At 42.7% G+C, this 16,750-nt stretch overlaps 1 protein-coding gene across 2 annotated transcripts in view; it reads left to right on the top strand.

Moving 5' to 3' along the window:
• Nucleotides 1-16,750, top strand: part of gcn1 (GCN1 activator of EIF2AK4) — a 177,220-nt gene that overhangs the window by 131,407 nt on the left and 29,063 nt on the right. For both annotated transcript variants that reach the window (XR_011356331.1, XM_069933655.1), the window contains exons 41-45: nucleotides 882-1,078; nucleotides 1,504-1,646; nucleotides 3,318-3,435; nucleotides 4,360-4,575; nucleotides 9,047-9,211. Coding sequence is in view for 1 of the 2 variants with exons in the window: in XM_069933655.1 (XP_069789756.1) it covers nucleotides 882-1,078; nucleotides 1,504-1,646; nucleotides 3,318-3,435; nucleotides 4,360-4,575; nucleotides 9,047-9,211 (839 nt within the window). In the remaining variant the exon portion in view is untranslated. The remainder of the gene's footprint in view (nucleotides 1-881; nucleotides 1,079-1,503; nucleotides 1,647-3,317; nucleotides 3,436-4,359; nucleotides 4,576-9,046; nucleotides 9,212-16,750) is intronic.

Consider the following 16,750-nt stretch of genomic DNA (forward strand, 5'->3'; position numbering starts at 1 on the left):
AGATTACTTTGGAGTGGAAAAAAAAACTTGATGGAAATTGATGCCAGTTTTGTAAATCTAAAATGGGGGAGGTTGGCTCGGAAAACATTGAAATAATCAAGTTGAGAGGTAAATGAGACAAGGTTGAATTATTCCCCCTCCCAAATATCCCATTTCTTCATGATTTTCACAGACTCTGAACGTTTATTCAGATTCAACTGGTGCTGCTAAACAATTGAGATGATATTGCAAAGCTGAGTGCACTTTCTCTATGTCCGATTGCTGTTGGCACATCAATGAAATCTCCTTCCACAACTTGAGACGATTCAATAGCTACCTTAATAAAAGTGTGATACCAGAACCAAGAAAACCACATAAAATAAACTGTGGCAAGCGTTCCTAACCACACAAAAGACAGAACTATTTACCATTTAAATGTTTCAGCTATGTCGTTTTATCAATGGTCCAATCAAGTGAGGAACGACACAGCAAAGAATGGCCTTCTGAACAGTTGACATTTTCCATTCAGTTGATAAACTTCCATCCTCTCTTTAAATGTTTTAAATTTAAATTTAGACATACAGCATGGTAACAGGCCATTTCAGCCCACAAACCCATGCCGCCCAATTAATCTGCAACCCCAGCCCGTTTCGAAGGGCAGAAGGAAACCAAAGCTCCCGGGGAAAACCCATGCAGATGCAGGGAGACATGTACAAACTCCTTACAGACAACACAGGATTCGTAACCCGGTCCTGTGTGCTGGCGCTGTAGTAACGTTGTGCTAACTGCTACTTAACCATGCCATCCAGAATTAACAATTTATGATTTTTTTAAAATTCCATCAGTTGCAACTGCTCACTGTTAAAGATGAAATATTTTAATGCCTTTTTCTTGTGTTTCAGGTTTAGCTGAGGTAATGGCTGGACTTGGAGTTGAAAAGCTGGAAAAGCTCATGCCTGATATTGTGGCCACAGCCAGTAAAGTGGAGATTGCCCCTCACGTCCGTGATGGTTACATGATGATGTTCATCTACCTACCTGTCACTTTTGGTGACAATTTTACTGCATATGTTGGAGCCATCATACCTTGTATCCTGAAGGTAATCTGTTTCCTGAGGAAATGGAGGCAGAGCCTCTTGCAGCAGTTTAATGAGTATCTGGATGAGAATTTGAAACCCTGGTGATGGAAATTCAGATTGGTGCAGATGGGTGCCTGATGCCCAGCATGGGGCCGAGGGGCAGTGTGGCTCTGGACTCATTATCACTCTGTTTACCTCTTCTATATCATGTAGCTTTGCCGCGATCACTAAGTCACAGATGTACCTTACCCTGTTGTTTGTTGACAGCTCTACACACATTGAACATTTATTTTTGAAAATGGCTGAAAAGTAGAAAACTAGGTGCTGAAAATTATGTGCAACTATGCAACCAAATGCCAGGAAGTGACCAAATGTAAATGACCAGAATGTAAGAGACAAATAGCAAATGGAGTGGTTTATTAACGCATGTCAATTTTTATGTGCAGGCTCTGGCGGATGAGAACGAATTTGTTCGTGACACTGCACTGCGTGCTGGACAGCGAATTATAAGCATGTACGCAGAGACCGCCATCACCCTACTGCTTCCACAACTGGAGCAGGGCTTGTTTGACGATAACTGGCGAATCAGGTACCATGGGTGTTCTGTATAATGTTAAACCACCCAACCCCAACCAACCAATTTTTCCCCTGCAACCGCTGCAACCGTGTCTGCCTGTCCCGCATCGGACTTGTCAGCCACAAACGAGCCTGCAGCTGACGTGGACATTTACCCCCTCCATAAATCTTCGTCCGCGAAGCCAAGCCAAAGAAACCATCTCCTGTGTTTTAACTTTTCTACCAGCGAGCCTTTTTATGTCCCTGTCATCTTATTAGATTTATATTGGGTCACTCCCCAATCTCTGGTAAAAACAATCCACATTTCTTCAGCCTCTCCTTGCAGCTGATACACTCCCGTCCAGACAAGGTACTTGTAAATTTCTTCTGGGCACTTTTCATTGCCTTCAGCATCCTTCTGATATTGTGACCAGAACTGCACACTGTGGCCTGACTAAGTTTCTATTCATTGCCCAAAGTAATGAAGGTTAGTGTGCCTTGCATCTTCTCTACCACCATGTTCAGGGACCTATGGAATTGCAACCCAAGATCCCCTCGTACATTAGCGTTCCTCAGGTTCCTGCCATTTACTGAATAATTGCCCCTTGCATTTGTCTTCCCAAAATGCACAACCTCACACTTTGCAGATGAAGGTCCATCTGCCATTTCTCTGTTCATCTGAGCTACATCAAATTATCTGTTCGGGGGGTGGGGGGCACAGGTGGCGTAGCGCTTAGCACCATGATGTTACAGCCCCAGCGATCAGGGTCGGGGTTTGAATCCCACACTGTCTGTGAGGAGTTTGTACATTCTCCCTGTGTCTGTGAGGGCTCCAGTTTTCTTCAACCATTTGAAACGTGCTGGGACTTGAAGGTAAGTTGGGGGGTACAGACTCGTGGGCTGAAATAGCCTGTTACTGTGCTGTGTGTTCAAATTTAAAATTAAATTTAAACTTCTATCCTGCCATAAATTTCACAATCTTTCTTACTATCTACCTATTTATATTTTGTAAATTTTCATGATATCTGCAATCTTGTTCATTTGACCATCTACATTTTTATCCAGAGAGCACCCCCCCCCACTACCCATCTACTGTCTGTGACCAAGCCAACGTTCCCATCCAAGGATTCCATGCGGCAAATTCTTTTCGCTCAACCTACCGCAAGGATCCTTGTCAAATGTTGGAAAGTCCACGTAGACACAACATCCAATGTCCTTTGCCACCTCAGAGAACTCAATTAAATTTGTGAAACAGGAGGTTCCTCATATCTGACTCAAAGAGCACCTGGAAAATTGGCCTGAAGTGCTTTTTCTAACTTCTGCTCAAAATTGTTATTGACACATCCACCTCTTGCTTTTCCATGATTCATTTGTAACATGGGACAAAAATGTCAAAATTCATGGTTCAATGCAGACCTTCTCGATCACTGAATAAATTGAATCACTGGCATGCAAATCTCCATCTGTTTCACCCTTTTGAGTATTTCTGATGGGAATTTGGATCATGTTGTTCCAGCTGCCTCTTTCTTTAGCAGTGTTTTGTTGCAGTACAGGGGATAGGGCCTTTACCATGCAGTCTCCTGAAGTTTGTTTAACCCCCCCCTGTGACATCTGAGCTTAATGTGCTCCACAGGTTGGATGTGAAATTCTTTTGAAGTGAACAGACCAGCAATGTGAGGTGTTTTTTTTTTGCTTTGGATTTCAGGTTCAGTTCAGTCCAATTGCTGGGAGACCTGCTGTTCCACGTGTCAGGCGTGACTGGAAAGATGACAACAGAGACTGCATCTGAAGATGACAATTTTGGCACGGCACAGTCCAATAAGGTGAGATGAACAGATTTGCGTGGTGTTTTATTATGTTCGTGATCTTTTAGTTTAGGTCGTGCACACTGGTCAAACCCAGTCACATGAAAGGACACGGATCTTGGTACTCACTGAAGGGCACAAGAAAATGAAGCAGGAAGAGGCTATTTGTACCATCATGTCTGTTTGCCGTTTCAAGAAGATTGTGGCTTTGCAGAGTCTATTTTCAGTAACCCAGTATCGCTTTGTTCCTAAAAATCTTTATTAGGATGCTGGTTTGAATGTTCCTGATGTCATGTGGATTAGCTCAGTGGACTCTTATTGATGATTTGAGTTGGGTTATCTGTCTGGGTTGGTTTATCAGCCTTGTGCAAAGGTTGCCATGTTATCTAGGGGTTTGTGGGCCAGGCCTCAGGCTGCCATTCAAAAGGATCCCACTCGGACTGACCAGACTGGAATTCCTCTTGAAAACTGAATCCTTCGAGGTGACCTGACACAAATCTTCATAATAATGAAATGGCTTGGCCATATAACTGTAGCAAGGGCAATTCCATTTGTGAGAATCTTTAAAATAAGGGTCAAAAATAAAACAGTCGCTAATAAATCTAAAGAGCGATCTGAATGAAAAGAATGTGGAGCCTGTTACCGTCTGGAATTTTAGAGCCTTGTGTGGATTCAAGGGGACACTGAGAACAATGATCTGTTGATAGGGTGTGATGGTTAGGAGTTGATGAGAATGTGTGGGAAATGGGATTATTCTGTAAATCAGCATAGACTCTGAGCCAAATTGGGCGGGTGGGGGGGGGGGGGTGGTGGGAGGAGTGGGTGGTGAACAGGCAAGGGCAACTGGGAAAAATGAATTGCTTCTTTGTGTAAATTTTGTATTAATCATTATCAGCTTGAACTTTTTGTGGTAGAATATAACCTGATGATCTGTTCTTTCAGGCTATAATTAGTGCACTTGGGCATGAGAGGCGGAATCGTGTGCTGGCTGGGCTCTACATGGGCCGCTCAGACACACAGCTGGTGGTGCGACAAGCCTCGCTACATGTTTGGAAGATTGTTGTGTCCAACACCCCACGCACACTTCGGGAGATATTGCCAACACTCTTCACTCTTTTACTGGGTTTCCTGGCTAGTACCTGTGCAGACAAGAGAACGGTGAGTTCAAATACTTAAAGATGTTTCAAGTGACATCTGCATATTGATTGCTATAAGTTGAATTGTTGGAACAACCTTTCATCACATTGAAATCTCGCACTGTGTAGTTGAAATCCAAAGGATGGTCTTGATGATGACAATCTCGTTTCTGCTTTTCTCTTAAGATGCCGCTCTTTAAATCGCACAATCTTGCAAAGCTCAAACAATGCCTGTGGAAGGGCAGCAGGGTTGACGTAGCGGTTCATGCCATTACAGAACCAGCTATAGGGACTGAGGTTCAAATCCCACGCTGTCTGTAAGGAGTTGGTACGTTCTCCCCACGTCTGCATGGGTTTTACCCGGGGGCTCCGGTTTCCTCCCACCATTCAAAAATGTACCGGGGTTGTAGGTTAATGGGGAGTAAATTGGATGGCACAGACTCGTGGGCTGTTACCATCCTGTATGTCTAAATTTAAATTTATAAAAATTACATTTAAATGCTGTAGTGACACAATTGGAAGAGCTACTATTTCATGAAGCCGGTTCAGTGGTGAATCTGTGATGTGTGTTCACTTTGTATAAATATGTTGGTTCCCCCAGCATATTGCAGTTTCCTGTCGCTTCACAAAGGCAGCAAATCTTGGTAGGGGGCGAGTTTATCAGCATAGACTCTGAGCCAAATGGCTCTCTCCTGTTACAATGAAAAATTGGGGAATAAAAGGGATTAAATCAGTCCTTTTGCTGCTGTCCTCATATGTATCCTAGTCAAACCACAATACAATGTGCACTGATCCAATGTGATGTAAAACAACATTGGGTCCCACCATAATCAGAGCACAAAACGTAAAAGTAGATTATATTTATGTTGATTTTATTCTTTGAAGCCATTAGCTTTCTCTTTTGTTTAAATATTGTTTCAATTTTTTTTAAATTTAGATTTTGCACCTTGTTAGCATGTAATTAAATTACTAAACTTGCAGATTATTAGTTTAACAATACATTGAACAAAAAGAAGCTTCAGTGTGGCAGAGAAACATTGCATGGCTGGCTTAGCGGTTAGCGCAATGCCATTACAGCACCAGAGAATGGGACTTGGGTTCGAATCCCGCACTGACTGTTGAGAGTTGGTACATTCTCTCTGTGTCTGCGTGACGTTTTTCCTCCCACTGTTCAAAACGTACCGGGGGTTGTAGATTAATTGAGTGTAATTGGATGTGGGCCAAAAAGGCATGTTACCACACTGTATGCCTAAATTTATTTAAATTTAAGAAAAAGATAGGCCTCTGGTATCATTAAATCAATCTTACAGTTGAGGGTGCAACCTGTGTGATAGTCATTGCTAATACTGTGCTGGGGCAGAAGCATATGAGAACTGAAGGTTCATTAATGCTCGTATAAATAAGGTGCAGATGGATGTTCAAGCTCATAGCTGTTGGACCGAAGAATCACAAACTTCTGCTTTGACAAGCAAATTGATTCAAAGGGTAGTTAAAATGTGACCTTTCTACAGCTGCCCAAAGACAGCCACTGAAATTATTTCAATGATTCACTCTCTCAGGATCAAGAAATTTCTTATAGTTTCTGAATGGCCAGACCCTTATTTTAAGATGGTGACGGCTATTCCAGGGTACCCGAGCCAGGGAAGCATCGTCTGCGCTGACCCTACAATAATCCTGCATGTTTTGGTGGTCATTTTCAAGGCACATTACTTTAGAAAGATTGTATTGTGCAATTATAGATCCAGCTGTGGATAGATAAATCTACAGTGTAGTATTAAGAGAGTTAAGTGTTGTTTGAACTTGAAAGAAAAGTCTGGCAGTGTTGTGAAGATGAAAGGTTGGCCAGAATGTTGGGAAAATTTTACTAACCATTAATGGATGACTGAAAAAAGAAATAATTGAACAAATTATATTAAAAACAAGAGGTACAAGCTTCTCCTGAGTAGTGAAAGTAATTTCACAAATCACAAAAGACAAATTGATGGTCTTTTGGGGAATGAAACTTTTGGAAATAATATTGGGAAGTAAGGAAGTCCAGGAAATTTGAACAGGAGTGTGGAACGAGCGGCCAGCTGAAGTGGTGAATGCGGACTGAATTTTTAACATTAAAGGAGAATTTGGACAGGTACATGGATGGGAGAGGTATGGAGGGCAATGGACAGGGTGCAGGTCAGTGGGGCTAGGCAAAAGAAAATGGTTCGGCACAGGCTAGAAGGGGCCTGTTTCTGTACTGTAAAATGTTCTGTGGTTTTAAATATTTTGTATCTGTCTTCACTCTACAACAGCATTTTTATAGTTTCTCTCTTCTCAGTGTTCTGCTTTTTGATGCTGCTTGCCAAAGTAAATAAACTCAGAAACCGGTTTGCTGGACTCTCTCCATCAAATGTTTGGTCCAACTGCTTGACCTGTTTCTTCCTCATTGTCCTGTTGTATCATTGCACCTTCAGCAAATTTGACAACACTCCCAGCTTCTTCTTCGTCTCTCGTCCGTACAGATTGTAAATGCTTAAGATTACATCACAAGTCATGTTGAATGAACAGGCCCTTCGACCCACAATGCTTGCTAATCACAATGCCAGCATTAAACTAAATCTCTTCTGCCTTCACATGATCCATATCTCTTCATGGCTGCATATTCATGTCTATCTAAAAGCATCTCAAGTGTTTCTATTGCATCTGCTTCCATCCCCTGGCAGCCTGTTCCAGACGCCTACCATTGTGTGTTTGTGTGTATATAAGAAATAAAAATATATATTTAAATATAAAAAGTACTCTGCACTTCTTTAAATTTTGCACCTCTTATCTTAAATGTCTGTCATCTCGTATTTGAGGGGGGTAAAGATTGACTGACTGCCTGATCAAAGCCTCTCAGCCTCAATGCTCCAAAAACCAGTTTCTCCAACCTTTCCTTGTAGTTCATACCAACTGATCCAGACAATATCCTGGTTATGTCTCATGTCCCCTTTCCGAAGCTTCCATGTGCTTGCTTTACCTGAGAGACAAGAATTACACAAGATGAATAAGTTGTAAATCCTCAAAAGGGAGCGGTCTGTCTCAACAATTTGAGGAAATGAGCAAAATTCCAAGAGTGGTAAACGAATGGCCGCAGGAGGCTTCTTTATTACTCATTGGAGTCTCCAGTTTACATCATGTTTGTGTTTTGACAAGGGAACTCTTGATTAAAAATAAAAACACTTTCAACGTGTGTTACAGTGAGGCAACGTAGGAAAAGGCAGGAGAATGGGGTTGAATGGAAAAATACGTCAGCAATGATCAAATAGTGGAGCAGGCTCAATGGGTTGAATGGCCTGATTCTGCTCCTGTCCTTTATGGTCTGAAAATTGTATTCATGTGATGCAATACTGACCAACAAGCAAATCTGCATAAATCACGAATGGATCACTACCAACTGCGACCAATATCTACTCCAACATTTCCCCATGAGGAGGTTGAATCTGTTTGCTAAGGTAGTAGTTTGAATAAATTATGCCATCTCCCATACAAGATTTGCTCCAGTTTACACACAAAATGCAAAAGTAGTGAAATAGCTGATGTATCAAATATTTAAATCAACTCATTGTGTGACCCATCCTCTGAGCCTTTACGGAATCCCTTTTGAATATGGGCTTTGTGATTTAAAAGGCACCATTTGGTAATTAGTCAAGCATTCAAAGGGGAATGGTACGTGTTGCTGTTTGCTGCTCTTTGCCTTTTCTAACAGGCAGATGAATCCTTAAATTTGACCTCTCCAGCCACATGAGGACTAAATGTCTCGATGCCAATTTAATTCCCACCAGTGGGTGCTTCAAAGTTGATCTTGGGTCATTAATTTTGCTTTTCAAATGTCATGCTAGTTGAAAGCTGGTTTGATGAGTAAACCTCTGAAAAATAACAAAATCGAGATCATCCGGGTGCTCCGGTTTCCTCCCACCATACAATATTTACTGAGATTGTAGGTTAATTGGTGTAAATTGGGTGACAGGCTCGTGGGCCAGAAGGGCCTGTTACCGTGCTGTATGTCTCAAAAAAAAGTCAAATGATTCCAACAGTATGTGACAAACTAAACAGATCGGTTGTCCTTTGAGCTTTACAGTTGATGTGGGGTTGTCTCCTCTACTCCTCAACAACCAACTCAATCAGCGACTCTTGTGCCCTTTATTGATTTTTCTATTCTCTCTGTATTGCACAGTCAGTTTGTTTACATTCGTTATCTGTTTACAGTTCTTTATTTGTAGTTTTTTTTTTGAACTACCAATATGGAGTAATTCTACCTGGAATCTCAGGTTTGTATGTGATCTCATGTTTCCATTGTGATGCTGCCACAAGACACTGAATTTCATGACTTGTTCATGACAATAAATTCTGATTCTGATGGACGAACTCTGACAATAAATCTTAAATCTCAACTCGCCTTCTGTTTGAAGGTTTTTTTTAATCGAGCTGTGAAGTTTGCAAAGTTTTGCATTGACATGTGATCGATCTTCTGCCTGCAGATTGCTGCGAGGACGTTGGGTGACCTCGTGCGAAAGCTTGGGGAGAAGATTTTGCCGGAAATTATTCCAATCTTGGAAGCAGGGTTAAAATCAGAGAAGAGTGACGAGAGGCAGGGTGTTTGTATTGGTCTCAGTGAGATCATGAAATCCACCAGCAAAGATGCAGTGAGTATCTCATGACAGGTTGATTTTTGTGTCGTACGTTTTCCCAATTCTATCCAAGGTCCCTGCTGTGAAAGGAGGGCACAGTAGGTATCCAGAGGCTTCAGGGAGTTGTGGGGAGGGGGGCTTTGTATGTCAGCAAATGGGAGCATAACTGTTGACTCAAAATATAAACCTTGTAAACCTTGGGCGGCACTGTTACAGTGCCAGCAACCCGGGTTCGGATTCACCGCTGTCTGAAAGGAGTTTGTTAATTTTCCCTGTGTCTGCGTGGGTTTCCCCCCCACCATTCAGAACGTACAGGGGTTGTTGGGTGACACAGGCTCATGGGCCGGAAGGGCCTGTTACTGTACTGTATGTCTAAGTTTAAACTTAAAAATGTAAATTTTAATTGTACTTCAATAGATTTTAGCAGGAGATGGAGCAAAGATGATGACATCACCCTCATATTTTTGCAATGAGCAAATTCTTGTCTTCTATTTGAACCTCAATTTCAACCTGCTCTGCCTTCTCCTTCCTTGACCACCTCTGTCTTCTCAGCAAGTGGAGTGGTGTTGCACCTTCCTGACAACAAGTGAGGAGATGTTGTGCTTCTAGGATAGGTCACTTCTTAAGTGGACTCAAAGGAATTGATGCACTTTATTCTCCACTACTGAGCTAATCATGTGTAGTGGAAGGTGGTGTTCCCTGGTACCAGACCAGATTTAATTTTGGCACTTAGTACATCAAACATGGTCATAGGCATATTTGTTCTCTCAATAATTGGGTGTCATTGACTTCATCAAGACCTTGTGGATGATTGTGTGTCCACGTGCAAATACCGGGTGTATTTGGATTCTGGATGAATCAAAGAATCCGCAACCTGATGACTTGTTTAGAACGAGAATCCCTCAGCGTCCCTCAGATAGCCATCGGGTATATGATGTGATGATGGATAGATTGAAATTTACTATTGAGATGATAAAATAATGTTCAGGTTCACCCTTCTGCACAGTTTGGAGGGAGCCGCTGGCCCAATCTGTCACCATCATCTGTAACTCAGCTGCTGCACCATTTATAGAAGGAGCTTAAAAGGTTGGTCACTTGACAAGTAAGTTGATCCCTGGAGCTGGACCCTGGTGTCGGGAGCCAAGCTGGAAGCGAGCATGCATAATTTTCCTCGGGGCTCCATACTGCTGTCGGAGTAGGGCCATTGCCTCTTCGTATCCAGTGCAGTCGCAAATTAATTGGTACGCTCGGTGTGAAGAGCAGGGCGTACCGATCACCATCGGCAGTGATTTTTGTGGTGCCTCAGGTAGGCCTTCAAACAGTGTAGCCACATATCAAACTTTACGGAGGCTTTTGGATCCAAAGGATCGATCTCCAGCTTCTCCCGTCAGCTTGGCTTGTCCTTCTCCTAAATCTCACCATCACTCGCAGCATTGTGGCCCACAGCGTTGCAACTCGTATTCTGTTAGTGACGCAAAATACCATCTTTCATTGTTTCCCCGTGTCCACTATCTGCCCTCCTTGCCCAAGGTCCCCTCTTCCATTTGCAGCTTTGGGGAAAAGGTTGCTGCCAAATCACTGAACAGCTGCACTTTCAAATTCCCAGCAATCCGCAAACTTTCACCTTCCATTCACCTCAATGCGTCTTACAACTGCTAATCCACTCAATCACAATAAAGATGATTTTCTGTGGGAACATCAATATAGAAAAACATTCCAAGGATCTTAACAGTATTGTTGAATAAAAGTATTAAGCTGAGATGCATAATATATTGAATCAGCAGAAAATGCAGTCGTTTGTCCTCCTGAGTTTGCTCTGCCCCTCATCGTAACTAATTGTATTCTCATCTACCCCCGGAAACCTTGCTTCATCAATATTCATCTTCTTCTGCCTTAAAAACATACAGACTCCGCTTCCACCAGTTTGTGGGGAAGGGAGAACTGTCATTCAAATGTTTTGCGACAATTGACTGAAACCTTGGTCAAAGAGGTCAATTTGAGGAGCATCTTCAAGTTTATCCTCATCTGCATGCCCAAGTTCAATCTGATGAAATAGCATTAGCCAATCCTCGGTGCCAAATATGCAGACACACTACCAGACATAACACGCACAATACATATACAGGACAAATATGTAGTAAAGCCCCTGGAATCTGGAATTCAAGCAACCAGAAAAAAAAATCAAGGAAAATATATTTTTTTAAAATTAAAATAAGTAAGAACAAAAGAGTAAAACTAAATGTTCTCTGAATTAACAAATAAACCTTTGGTGAATATTCAGCCAATGCAGCGCCTTGGTCGGGCTTTGCTCGTAGCAGCGGTTTGAATAAAGTTGTGTAAAACAGCAGTGGGGTCGCCCAGGATGAAGAGCTGGTTGATGTCGCTCGCTGTTGGGGCGTCTCTCTTAAAGTGTCTCCTTATCCCTTCCTAGTAAGAGTCACCCCAGTGAGAGGCTTCATCTGTAAACTTGGGTGGGGGTGGGGGGGGGTGGGAGGATGGGGATTAAATGTCTATAATGTTACTGTGTGTCTTTTGGGTGGCTCTGTGGAGGGGGAGGGGGAGAGCGAGGGGGGAACCTGCAGATATAAATGTTTTCAAAGAATGTGACTGAAAATAAAGTAAAATCCGTTAATGTTTATATATTCATGCACGTGAAGTTCAGTGTAAGTACAGTGTAGTATTTTTGTCTTTTAAAATGTTTATACTAAATGCAGGTATATTATTTAGGCATTGTAAAAGTAAGTCTCAAGCAACCAGAAAATATACTTATCTGGCATTCACCAATCCCCATAGGTGCCAGAGACCAGGGGTCTTGCTGCTCATGTATATAAATAAATACTGCTTTGTGAATAGTAGAGTCTCAGATGATTCGTGTGAGCAGTTCCTTTGGTCGTTCAAGCTCCTCACTGCCCGCGGGAAGATGCTGTTTCTCAGCCTGGAGATGCCTGGCTCTGATACTCCTGTATCTTTTTCGCAATAGGAGTAGTTGTAAAATGCTACATGTGGGATGGTAGAGGAGCTCACTGATTTTGCGTGCCCTTTTCAGTCACATCGTAAGGGGGTGGGGAGGGGTGCAGGGAGACCCCAATGATCCTCTCTGCCCCTCTTATGCTCCTGTGGATTGACCTCCGATCCATTTCTCTGCACCAAATGCACCACCGTGAGGCAGCCAGCCAGGATGCTCTCAATAGAGCTTCTGTGGAAGGTTAACAGGATGGTGTCCGGTAGCCTTGCCTGCTTCAGTCTCCTCAGAAAGTGCACCTTCCTGACAAGTGATGAGATGTTGTGACAACAGATGTTGTGAGGGTGGAATAGAACAGGATGTGCTGGATGATGTTGGGGTTAAGGAAGAGGATCTTCTTAAAAACATTAACGTTGATAAATTCCCTGTATGGGACAAGTGTAAAGTTACTTTAAACTTGCAGCGACATTGCCTTGCTGATGTTTGGCATTTTGTAATACCTGAGCTCTGTGCTCCTGTGTTACTGTGGTTGGATATTCAATCTCAGATGAAAAGTGTAGTGTTAAATTTCGAAGGGCCACTACCGACACTTACCATCCCCCACACTAGTTACTGCGGTCTGTCCACATTAAAGATCAAAGCTCCCTCCCTTTTCAGTGATTTATCCCCTTCGAAGAGTAGCTATGAAGTATTGAACTCCACGTTTCAGAAACATTTCTACGACTGATTCCACTATTATTCCCTCTCACTGGAGTTAAACAAGAAAGTCTGCAAATACCGGGGTCCAGTGCAGGCCACAAACTTGTTGGAGAAACTCAGCAGGTGTCACAGCATCCATAAGGGCCCAGAGCAGAAATATTGGTTACTCTTTACTTCCTCTGGATGCTAGGTGACCTGCTGAGTTTCTCTAACAAATTTGTGCACTGTACTCCCTCGCACTACTCTCTACCTTGGAATAGCCTCTTCTCTCTCGTTATGCAGGTGCAGGTTTGAATTTATGAGGTGGGTAACTAGTTGAACTGTTAAAGTGGACCTTGGGTTGCTTGAAAAGAAACAATACAGCTGCCAAAACAAATTTTTTTATCACTTTGCAAAGCATGAGAACTCTGTTACAGCAAGAACCACTGCCATGAGCAGCTAGTCTCACCTCAAGAGAGTCTGCCTCGTGGCTTACAAGTTATTATAGTTATACAGTCAGACCCCTAGGTTTCCCGGACATTTGAATAGACATTTCTCAGAATTCTTTTGGGATTCGTTAATCGCAGTCATGTCCTTTCCCAATGGTTACCTCCCTTACCAAAGAAGTAATGACGTGGTCAACTTCAGCTGATAACAAGGAAGATAGGAATGCAGTAAGCTTCTCTTATCCAGTCAACATTTTAAAACTTATATTCTCAGAACAGTCCAGCTGATCTAGCTGAAAACTTAAAAATCCCACATCCTGCACATTGAAATGTAAGGATAACCTTGGTTTCTCCTCTCATCTGCAAACTAACATCTTAAGCTTCTCTTTTATGCTTCCCTCAGGCTTTCCAGCAACTTGTGTGAGGAGTTCCTGGACCTGCTCTTCAAGTTTTATTTGTGTGCACTGCTTCTTGTTCTCTCAGCAGTACTCCTAGCATACTTCCCTTTCCGATTTCCCTGTTGGTAGTATTTTCGTCTTCTTGAATGCAGGCCTTGTCCCTCCAAACAAAATCATTATCCTTGTGTTATTTCTAATGATTTTGCTGGGTAATCCAAGGTCTTTGATGATGAGACTAAAGGTGGGGATAAAGCTTAAGGATAAAGAAAGCAACATGTGCCTGGAGGCTGAGGAGGTCCAGAGAAAAGAGCTGATCAAGGTGAGGTTGGAATAATGTTGGGATAAAGGAAGAGGAAGTGTTAGATCAAACTTAAGATTGATAAGTCCCCAGTGCTTTACGTGATGTACCCCAGGTTGCTGTGGGAAGAGAAGAAAGAGAAAACTAGGGTGTTCGCTGTGATCTTTGAGCCCTCCTTGGCCACATGGGAGGTGTCGGAGGATTGGAGAAAAGCAAATTATAGTCCCCTTATTTAAAAAAGGTAATAGGGAGAATCCTGGGAATTATAGTCTTGCGTTAGTGGGCTGCAAACTATTGGAGAGGATTCTTAAGGATAGGATCTGTGAGCATTTGGAGAAGTACAGTCTACTCAAGGATAGTCAGTGTGGCTTTGTGAAGGAAAGACCATGCCTCACAAGCCTAATTGAATTTTTTAAAGAGGTAACAAAAGAAGTTGATGAGGGTAGAGCAATAGTTCAAATTTCAGATTTATTTTCAGTACTTACATGACATCGCATACAACCCTGAGATTCTTTATCCAGCGGGCCAGGCAGAATTACCACTATTGACGGTGAAAAAATGTAATCAATGTACACATGTAAAAAAATAAAGAAATGTAAACTAACTGAAATACAGAGGGAGAAGAAATCAATAAAATACAAAAATAATGAGTTTGTCATTGAGGAGTCTAATGGTGGAGGGGTAACAGCTGTTCCTGAAACTGGTGGTGCGAGTCTTGTGGCACCAAGACCTCTTTCCTGATGGCAGCAGCGAGAACAGAGCAGGTGCTGGGTGGTGTGGATCCTTGATGATTGCTGCTGCTCTCTGATGGCATCCTTCACTGTGGATGTTCTCAATGGTGGGGAGAATTTGCCTGTGACGTCCTGGGCTGCGTCCACTACCTGGGCTGTGTCCACCACCTTTTGTAGCACTTTTCGCTCCGGGGCGTTGGTGTCCCCATATCAGACTGTGATGCAGCCAGTCAGCACACTTTCCACCACACATCTGTAGAAATTTTGCCAGAGTTTCCAATGTAATGCCAAACCTCTGCAAACTCATGAGGAAGTAGAGATGCTGACGTGCTTTCTTCACAATGCCATTGGTGTTTTGGGTCCAGGAAAGATCCTCCAAGATAGTGACTCCCAAGAACTTAAGATTTCTCGCCCTCTCTACCTCTCATCCCCTAATGATCACTGGTTTTTTCTTCCTGAAGTCAATAATCAGCTCCTTGGTTTTGATAACATTGAATGCAAGGTTGTTGTTGCTGCACCATTCAGCCAAGTTTTCATCTCCCTCCTGCATACTTATTATTCCTTGTTATACAACCCACTACCATGGTATTGTCAGTGAACTTGTAGATGGTGTTGTTGTCAAACAGAGTCGCAAAGTTGTAGATGTAAAGTGAGTCGAGCATGGGGATAAGAACGCAGCTCTGTGGTTCTCCGGTACTGATGGGGATTGTGGAGATGTTCTTACCAATCCTCAGTGATTGTGGTCTGGAGGTGAGGAAATCCAGGATCCAATTACACAGTGGGGTGTTGAGTCCCAGGTCTTGGAGTTTGCTGATCAATTTTGAGGGGTCGATGGTGTTAAATGCCACACTGTAGTCGATAAAGAGCATCCTGATGTCTGCATCTTTGCTGTCCAGATGCTCTGGAATGTTGTGTGGAGCCAGTGAGATTGTATCCGCCATAGACCTGTTGCTATAATAGGCGAACTGGAATGGATCCATGTTGCTACAGATCTGCTTCAACACCCACCTTTCAAAACACTTCGTCATTTAGGCAGGTTACCACACTCTTCTTAGGCACTGGTACGATATGCACCTGTTTGAAACAGCTGGGTACTGCCCCCTACCGGAGTAAGATGTTGAAGATAACTGTAATTACGTTAACAAGTTGGTTAGCAGATTTTTAATACTTGGCTGGATACTCCATCCAGACTGGATGCTTTCTTCAGATTCATTCTGAAGGCAGCCTGCATGTTATCCTTGGATATAGACAGGAACATCAGGGGACATGGTGTTTCTTCCTTGTTCTTGTATTCAAATTGGGCATAGTTCATCTGGGAGAAAAACTAGGCTGTTTGCTACTGCACTGGATTTGGTTTTCTAGCAGATTATGTCATTTAGACCCTGCCACAGCTTCATTATTTCCACTTTCATCTGGAAACTCCATTTTATCTAGAGATGGCTTTCCGAAGGTCATTCCTGCTCCTTCTGTGGTGATCTGGATCTCCAGACTTAAATGTCTGTGATCTGGCTCTCAGCAGGTTACGGATTTCATTCTTCATTCAGAGCATCTGATTGAAGAAAAGACTGAACGATTTAGTGGGGACAAGCTAATCCACATTGTTTTAGTAAAGTCTGTGACAGCTCTGATCGACAGGTCTATATGGATTTTAATAATGCATTTGACTAGGTTTCCCATGAGAGACTCCTTCTGAAAATCATGAGACATGTGGATTAAAAATTAGCTTACTTGTAGAAAACAGTAGTAGTGGACAGAAAGCATTCAGCCCGGAGGTCAATGACTAGTGGAGTTCCGCAGGGATCTGTTCTGGAATCCCTGCTCTTTGTAATTTTCATAAATTACCTAGCTGAAGAAGCGGAAGGATGGGCAAATAAGTTTGCAGGTGATACCAAGGTTGGAGGAGTTGTGAATAAAGCTGAAGGTTGTTGTAGATTACAAGAGGATACAGACAGGGTGCAGAGTTGGGCAGAAAAGTGGCAGATGGAGTTCAATCTGGATAAGTGTGAGGTGAGGCATTTTAGAAGGTCAAACCAGAAGGCTG

This window comes from Narcine bancroftii, chromosome 4, assembly GCF_036971445.1.
Source record: "Narcine bancroftii isolate sNarBan1 chromosome 4, sNarBan1.hap1, whole genome shotgun sequence".
NCBI classification, from domain to species: domain Eukaryota; kingdom Metazoa; phylum Chordata; class Chondrichthyes; order Torpediniformes; family Narcinidae; genus Narcine; species Narcine bancroftii.